The sequence below is a fragment of the Gadus morhua genome, chromosome 19 (genome assembly GCF_902167405.1).
Source record: "Gadus morhua chromosome 19, gadMor3.0, whole genome shotgun sequence".
Taxonomy (NCBI): domain Eukaryota; kingdom Metazoa; phylum Chordata; class Actinopteri; order Gadiformes; family Gadidae; genus Gadus; species Gadus morhua.
The window spans coordinates 962,907-972,500 of NC_044066.1; the positions used below are offsets into that span (position 1 = coordinate 962,907).

A 9,594-nucleotide genomic window follows, 5' to 3' on the forward strand; every position below is an offset into this window, starting at 1 on the left:
GTGACTGTGGGCCGGATCCACCAGAAAGACGGTCACCTCTCACTCTCTCTCCTTCTTCCCATTTATAAATTGCAACCGGGCAGAGCGGCGTGCGCAGCGTGCAGACGGGGCTAACAGTGAGCGGGACCCGGGACGTGCACGGGTAGCGGTCTCGTGCCGAGGGGTCTCGCCAATGTGAGAGTAGGAGGGGGGGGGGGGGGGCGTCAGACGGGAGCGCTCCGGAAAATCCTTACTTGGTGTTTAACTGGGAGAGGAGCGGCCACGACGCCCGGGATATGAGTGGATACATTCTTCAAGTATAAATAGGTCAACCCTGGGATTACATTGATGGGCACGTGGTGGATATCTGGATCTGTTTGAAAACAGATACCCTTGTTTTCCTCTGCGTTTTCCCCAAAGGGCCATTTCGTCCGGTCTCTGTCCCCTGCTCCGCTTGGAATATGGGCACATTGAAAGCGTTTTCCCCGCTTTTTGTGAGATGGCTTGATCGTTTTTACCGTTTGAAATGAAAAGCGGCACTTTGACTCCGAATTGTGCATGTGCGCGACGTGTGCTCATCCTCGCCCAGCCCGTCGTCTGCTTTGGAAAAAAAACGCGCAAGTTTCCCGCCAACGGGAGCTGTTCGGAGCGACGGACCGCGCGGAGTTTCAGTGTTTTAAGCTCGTGGTGCGAACATGGCGAGCGGCCCAGGAGCTCGCTTGTGGTTCCCGCTGCTGTGCGCGCTGGCGCTCGAGCTGCTGGCCCCTTACGCCTCGCACCCGCAGCCGTGCCAAGTGCTGAGGCGGATCGGCCACACGGTGCGGGTCGGGGCGCTGCACCTGCAGCCGCGCCTACTGTCCGCTGCCGCGAACGAGGACCGGGAGGGGGACGCGACAACAGGTGGAGACGCGAGGGCATCAGAGGGAGAACGACGGGAGTTTGAGAAGAGTGCGAGAACCAGCGCCGGTGCACCGGCCGGCTACGGGAGCATCCGAACCCGAGGTGGCACCGGCCAGAGGGGGGCTAGGAATAAGAACCTCGCACGGCAGCGCGAGGGGAACGCCTCAAAGGAGAACCGCGTGTTCGCGCCTCGGGATTCGGTTCTGCTCGCGGCCGAGGCCCTGAACCGGTACGGGGTGCTGCCCTACAACCTGACCCTGGAGCTCGTGATGGCGGTGGGCTCGGGCCTCGGGGAACTACCCGCCTTTTCGTACGCCTCCCAGGGCACCGGGGACGGCGAGGACCCGCTGTCCTTCCTGGAGAGCGTGTGCCACACGGTGGTGGTGCAGGGGGTGTCCGCCATGCTTGCCTTCCCGCGCAATCGGGACGAACTGGTCAAGCTGGAGTTCGTGTCGGTGGCGCTTCAGGTGCCCGTGGTCAGCGTGGTGCATCACGAGTTCCCGCGCAACAGTGAGGTACGTGGCGGGAGTTTAAAGTTACTGCGACGATGTGAAGTGATTCCCACTAGTGACTTGTTGTTCCAGTCATGCATATGTTGGTTTACTGTGGCGTCGAAGGCACGTAACGTTGTTCTGATAATCTGCTCTCATGACGTTACGTAAGAAGTTCGGGTAATACAACGAACGAAATCAGCACCACGCTCATGCGCACAAACGCGCGCGCAAACACACACACACACACACACACACACACACACACACACACACACACACACACACACACACACACACACACACACACAACACACACACACACACACACACACACACACACACACACACACACACACACACACACACACAAACACCGGGGCTTACGAACGTTGATTTTGCGATTTATATATTGTAGGCTACAAACATACAGACTAATTCCTTTTGATTAAAATATTTTAAACGTATGCGCATGAATGGATAGATCGTTTACTTTTTATTTGCAAATTTCATTTCAGTAAAAAGGCAAGCACACGGACCTGGATATGTCATCTGGAGTAGTTTGCACATGACACATGACCAATACTAACACACAGGCATCATATCTACAGGGACCTTTAAAAGATAGATGGCAGATGTAACAGATGTAACACACATGCAAACATTGACTCACTGATACATACACACTAACACACAGTGAAACACACACACACACACACACACACACACACACACACACACACACACACACACACACACACACACACACACACACACACACACACACCAATGCAGTCACACACACACACACACACACACACAATTTGATCACTTATACAAACACAAATGTGTGTAGGCACACACAGAAAGATACACACACAGATAGATACAAACAAACAAATAAAACACACACACACACACACACACACACACACACACACACACACACACACACACACACACACACACACACACACACACATCCTAACATCATTAGTTAGCTTGAAGGCTTCTGGGACACCTGCCACCTACAGAGCTACCATGATGTGTGACCCTGTGTGCGTGCGTGCGTGCGTGCGTGCGTGCGTGCGTGCGTGCGTGTGTGTGCGTGTGTACGTGTGTGTGAATGTACGTGTTTGTTGGGGGAGTGACAGAGAGCCTGTATGAGTGTGTGTAACACAGGGATATCTTATTTTCCTCTCTGTTAAATATGACTTGCAATCAGCAAGCAGACAGACAGACAGCCTGGCAGAGAGTCAAACATTCATGCTGACACAAAGGCTGGCAGACAGACAGACAGACATACATACTGACAGACAGACAAACTGACACAAAGGCAGGCAGACAGACACAAAAAGAGGCAGGCAGACCCACAGACAGCCAGGCAGACAGACAGGAAACAGACGGACAGTGATAGATTGATGGAAAGCATAACGGTTGGATCTTTCCCTCAAAGCCTCATCTTAAAGGTCCCATAACATGCCACCAGGTGTTGGTGATTAGCCGTTTCAAGCCGTTTCTGAAATCTGCCCCTTATGACATCACAGGTGGGCGTGTCCACCTAGATGAATGACAGATAGATGAGCACCGTTTGCTACAGTCCACTGGGTAGGCTGGTAGACTGATCTATCCAGCACAGATCTAGTGGGACATGCCCACCTGTGATGTCATAAGGTGCAGATTTCCAAAACGGCCTCTAACGGCTAATCCCCAACACCTGGTGGCATGTTATGGGACCTTTGAGAAAACGATAACCAAACTACAAACCACGGCCTGGAGCTGGTTGCCTGCGCTGGCGGGAGAACAGCTCCGTGGCTCTCATCCCCGGACCACCAAAATACAAAGTACATGGTGTAATATAACTAATATATATATATATTAGAGCTGTCAAGCGATTAAAATATTTAATTGTGATTAATTGCATTAATGTCATAGTTAACTCTAATTAATCGCGATTAATCGCACATTCTTTTTCTATGCTAAATATCCCTTGATTTTTTTGTCCCATAATTCTTCTCATTTTAATTCTCTTATTAACATGGTGAAGTGCATCGGCTTGCCTTGTGCAAATGATTTTTTATTGATAACAACATTGGCATATACACTGATCAAAACAGGACGATACAAAAAAAGAGCCTATAGTGCAATTAAACGACTGCTTTGAACAAATGTCATTTGAACATAGCAGTCAGGCTACTGCTTCTTTGTTTTGAGCCAAAGAAAAAAAAAAAAAATTTTTTTTTTTTTTTTATTATAAAATAATTGCGTTAATCGCACGTTAAAATTGTTAACGCAGTTAAAATTGGTTTGCGTTAACGCCGTTAATAACGCGTTTAACTGACAGCTCTAATATATATATATATATATGTTAGGGCTGCAGGATATATCGGCTATGTACGATATATCGATATAATTTCCACGGGGATACAAGATTTGACAATATCGTTTATATCGATATGCGTTAAAATGGTCAGTTTCCCCCTCAAGCGTCTACAGCGCTTGCCTTGGAGACTGTGAGCGCGACCCCTCCCCCTCCCACTCTGTCTTTCCGAACGTGCCGTGTGCAAAGTAGGGTTGCACATCTCTCTGTGATAAACGATTAGATACGCATCTAGATACACAGGTTACGATTCGATTCAAAAACGATATCCTTTTATTACAGACCGATTCGATACAAATCGATAAAGTGTAAGAACGATTCGATTCGATTAGATTAGATTCGATTCGATTCTAAGGTTAATATTTGTTGTAGATATTTTATAAAATAAAGAAGCCAATTCTGTGAAATGACAGTGCAATATTTTCTTTTCAAATATGTAAAAGACCACATATCCCCAAGCATTGTTGCTTTATGGCACTGGTAAAAATAAAATTAAAATAAAACTAACAACAACAAAATCACATGTCAATGTATTTATTTTTAGACATGGACCAAAGAGGTAGAAAAATCACAACCTGAGCATAGTGTTTGGAAAACAAAGGTGCAAGTTACAAGTTACAAACTGAAAAATGTAAGCAGCAGCAGATTGAGGGCACCGCAGGAATTGATAATGGGTTCAGAACCTGTGACCTATAAACAAACCATGTAACCAAAACCTTATGACATCTCAAAATGTGTCAGAGGGGGAAGAACAAAGCAGCAACCACATTCTTATCTCAACAATGCTTAACACACAGTGACAAGTGCATTATGTAAAAGATTAAAGGAAATAAATATGTAACATATTAACATATGTAACATTAACACATGTATTAAACAATAAACATATGTATAAAGTAAATCAAACTGCTGCTTTTTTTTTACAAATCTCCTTCATTCAAGTCTCACTATCCTTGTTGTTTTTGGGGGACAGGTTTTTCTTCAGGAATATCAATTGATCCACGTGCTCAGGTTTGAGTAGACTGCGTTTAGAGGAAACAATATCTCCCGCAGTACTAAACACCCGCTCAGATGCCACACTGGTGGCCGGGATACAGAGGTATTTTTTAGCCAGAGACGACAGCCAGTGGCAAGTCCTGCTGCTCTTTCCACCACTGCAGTGGGTTTTTTTGCAGGGACAACAGATCACGCACTCTGTACCTCTTGACTTCTTCGTTGGCCTTATCTCTTACAGATCTAGCTCCCATCCTCACTTCAAAGTCTTTTCCCAACAGCTGGTCCAACGCTGACATTTTCTTCTTTTTGAGAGGAGGGTCATCATCTGAAATAGAAAACAATTCTGTATATTACTGGCTTTGTTTGTCATGACTCAGTGGCACTTTTTTTCTACCTGTCTTTACCATTTTATATATGAACCTTCATCTGATGTTCAGAATGAATTTATATTGGCACTCTTGTTCACATCAGTAAAAGTTGTATTATCATCATCATTATTATACTCTTTTTCTTTGCATGCCGATTATCTCATTGCATTGAATCTGTTGTTGTATGCTAATATTTTATGGCTGCATGAGTTTAAGCCAAAGTCAACTCTTTCTTGGTCACAAGTTATAAAATACACAAACCTTTAGGCTCATCTTGGGTCTGGGGTGCATCAATGCTAATGTCCAGATCTCCAAGGGCAGGTTCAGTCTGACATGGATTTGTCTGCAGTGGGCCTCTCTGAATTGGATCCCCTGTTGCCTTGAAATAAAATATAAAAGACAGTTAGTGTGTAGTAGTAACAGCAGTCAGAATAAAAAGTTGAAATCTCAATACTTTAATTAAGCCTAAAATGGCTATGCTAACAAAATCCAGCCTTAAACGTTCCATTGAAACCCCTTAAAACCACTTTTTTTGATCCCACGTTTATCCTAACAAACATTTTGGCTTTAGGAACATCCACGGCATAAATAAGTTAAGAACACTCAAGGGATAACAGTGTGTTGGGAGATTTACCTTGTTATGCAGGGATGTAGCTTCTGCTGTTATGCTTCTGAACGTCCGCTCAGCATCATGGTCAGTCAGGAAGGGCAGAGACTTGAAGCGGGGGTCCAGAGCTGCTGCAGTGTAGAACAGATCATCCAGGCCAGTGTAGCGCTTCTCCAAGTCATTTCTGAATGCTTGTTTCATCTCTCTGATTACCGCTGAGTCTTCATCTGATGCTTCAAAGTTCTTTTTAAGCTTTGCTCGGACAGGACAAATCATTGAGAGTGTGGGCCGCTTGTCTTCACACATGCTGGTGGTCACAAGTTTGACCGGCGCCATCAGCTTCACAATATCTACAACATCGCAGAAGTCTTTGTCCTTAAGAGTGTTAACCTCTTCTCCTCTTCTGAGATCCCTGGACATGAGTGCAGCAGAAATGGCAGGCTGTTGTTCCAGTAAGCGTTCAAGCATGTCATGGGAACTGTTCCAACGGGTGGACACATCTTGGATGAGTTTGTGGATAGGCAAGGCCAGTTGTTTCTGTTTGTCTTGTAAAATTTCTGCTGCTCTGACACTGCGGTGAAAAAAGCCAACCACTCTCCTCACCCTTCCCAGCAACCTTTCTACTGTGTCCACTTTGAAGGCTTTCTGTGTGGCCAGATTTATAGTGTGTGCGAAGCACATGAGGTGAGGGCTCATCTCTGCTTCCACGCCAGCTAAAACCATGTTTGAAGCATTGTCCGTTACCAGGGCTGGCTCTTTATCGAAAAGTTTCCAGTCAATACATGCCTGTTTCAGTAGAGCACCAATATTCTTTCCAGTGTGAGATCCTTTGAATGCCCTGGTCTGCAACACATGAACATTTAACGTCCAATCCGGAGTGATGTGGTGGGCTGTGATCGTCACATAAGACTCCGTTGCACATGACGTCCAAGCATCACTTGTTATTGCCACTCGCTCTGCATTTGCCAGTTCTTTTTCAACTTGGCTCTTAACTTGTGTATACAACGCTGGCATGCACGTGTTGGTGATATGATTTCGGGAGGGTATCTTATACCTGGGCTCTAATGTATGGATCAAATCCTGAAATCCTTCCCACTCAACTATATTATACGGACATAATCCTTTAGCGATAAAACGCGTTATTGATGCTGTGATTTCCTTGGCACGTGCTGAGTTTTGACCAAGTTGCGCAAACATGTTAAAAATAACCGGCTGTGTGCTACTGCTTGCAGTGCGCTCCTGCTCGTTGGTGCGGGTCTCACCGATGTATTCCTGACCGTGTCTCCTCCTAGCATGCTGGTCGAGATTTGTAGTGCTGCCGGTGTACGTTAAGGATGCTCTACACAGCTTACAAACAGCACGGCTTCTGTCGAGCTTCCCTTCCTTCTTGTAAAACCCAAAAACAGTCCACACTTTGGATTTTTGTTTCCCCGGTGCATTGAAAATCTTTTCGTCATTATCACCGCTGACCTCCTTAACCCCCTCCATTTTCCTTCTTGTCACTTGTCACTCATTCACGGGCAGCTTCAGCTCTCGCGTTGTTTTAGAGACGCTGACGCAAACTGTAAGTGTGTGAAGCCGACAACCGATTCTAAGTGTCGCGATACCCGATCCATGACTCTACAACCGATTAATCTAGATATTCACAGCTAATTCCTATCGATTAAGGAGGCTGCTACCGATGCAGCCGTATCTCTCACTTGTAACCGAATATCCGGTCGCATCGGTTTATCGTTCACAACCCTAGTGCAAAGACGCCACATTCCCGCCCCCGCCGCCCCCTCACAACACAACAAGCATGGATGATACCCGTAAAGAAAACGAGACGGCGGCGGTAGACGAAATTGTTTCAAAGAGGAGAAAGAACGGCTCCATAATGTGGAAATAGTTCGGGTTTAAAAAAAAACAGATGAGCAGCAGCTGCAGGTCATCTGTAGAGAGTGTAGCAAAACCGTTGCGACTAAAAGTGGAAGCACGACAAATCTGTTCCACCATACTCCAATAGGGTCCGACTGCGTCCTGTGTCCTCCTGCCAAGACACGCCCCGTGTACAAAGACACGCCCCTCTTGTGAAATGCACGCCTATACAACGACTGACCAATCTCAGCGTGTTGACGTAATACGTAGTAATACGTAGGATTGTGATTTCCTCTCAGCGTGATGATGTAATACGTAGGATTTTGATTTCCTACTGAGATCGGGGAGTAATTTTCCAACGTAGCACAGAGACGGGAGCAGTTGTCTTGTTGAGCAACAACATCGTTAACTCTTCTGTTACGAAGCTGTTCCGTTTTTGTCAAAACCTACAAAAGTAGTTATCTTTGCCATACAGCTACACAGCCTGCCACACCATAGGTACACAAAATGGGGTTTCAATATTTCAGTTAACTTCTGTAAGTCCAGATATTGCCTGGTGTTTGTAGGCTACGGGAGGGAGTCAATTTACTGTAACAGTGGAGTTAAAAAGTTAGTGTAATATTTTGCTCATGGGCGGTGTCATTTAAATTCTGGCTCTTAATATTCACAAAAATATTACTCTGAAAATGTCAGGCTGACCAAAGAGTAATGAAGAGAAACCGAATTTGCATTTACTGATAACTTTGATGTCAAATGCATATACTTGGCTTTACAGAGGTGCAACAACTGTTAAGCTTAAGCAATATCAACATAAAGGAAAAGTTAGCAGAGACATCCCAAAAACGCAGCCAATTTGTGGTTGGATTGACGACACATTATTACGCTGTGAGTGTACATGAAAATTTAAAGTAGAACTACACCAAGAACAATGACAGTATACGATCTCTGACTGATAATGCAGTCCACTTACCAAATCAATCGAGGCAATCATCTTTCTGCTATCTAACTGCTGTTGACCAGTTCGTTACATCTCCGGAGTAGGTTCGACAAGAGAAGAGATCCGCAAATGTCAAATAGAATAGATTATGGCTCTGCACGAGGCTATGTGTGACGCCAGACGCCGTCGTGAATCAGACCAATCAGGGCCGACTAAATACACGCCCTCCTTACAAGACACGCCTCCTCAAAATACACGCCCCCGTCTTGCAGGACGCAGTCGGACCCTACTCCCATTTACAGCAGCGGTACAAAGTGCAGTATAGGGAATGCGTAATACTAATATGTGTTGGGGGCGCCCTCTGGTGACGCTCTTAATTAATTAATTAAAATATACAAAACAAGCGAAATGAAACCAAACATGTTCCCAAATGGAACGGAGAAGGGAGGGGGCGGGGCATTAAAGTTACGGCGCACTGAAACCCTCACCGTAGTACACAGGACAATGCGACGAAGCCAATGCTCTTATTGGTAGCTAATGTGTGTAACCTACAGCTTTATAATGTTTTGCATAGGTGATTATTTTGTGAAGAGGGTGAAAAACGTCCCTTTTTTTTTTAACATGTTCATTCAATTCTGTTGAAAATAACGATACAAAATCACATGTTGCAGTCATACTGACCTATGTTTTAATAAAAGTGCTTGCAACATCTCACATGTGGCTTTTGACTTAGAAAAAAAACATCTAACCCACTCTATAGAAAATATCGAGATATATATCGTATATCGCCATTCAGCCAAAAATGGCGGGATATCATATTTTGCCCATATCGTGCAGCCCTAATATATTTATACATCTAAAAATTAATATATATTTGTATTTATATTTGGAATAAAATAAAACATTATCTTGCAAATTTCGAATCCAGAAAAGATCAGAGAGCAGTGGTTTGGCTGCTCAGGAGGCATCCCAGGTACATCCTGATCACAAGGACCTGCACATACATATCATTCAGATATAATTTACACATTTATTGGTAGTACTTTGTAGTCTTATTTACATTTGTATCTATCATACTC

General features: G+C 45.0%; 1 protein-coding gene across 1 annotated transcript in view; it reads left to right on the forward strand.

Annotated features, from left to right (window-relative positions):
• Window positions 1–225: 225 nt before the first annotated feature.
• Window positions 226–9,594, forward strand: part of grin3a (glutamate receptor, ionotropic, N-methyl-D-aspartate 3A) — a 107,008-nt gene continuing 97,639 nt past the window's right edge. The window contains exon 1 of the mRNA XM_030342071.1: window positions 226–1,394. Coding sequence (XP_030197931.1) covers window positions 675–1,394 — 720 coding nt within the window. The 5' untranslated portion in view covers window positions 226–674. The remainder of the gene's footprint in view (window positions 1,395–9,594) is intronic.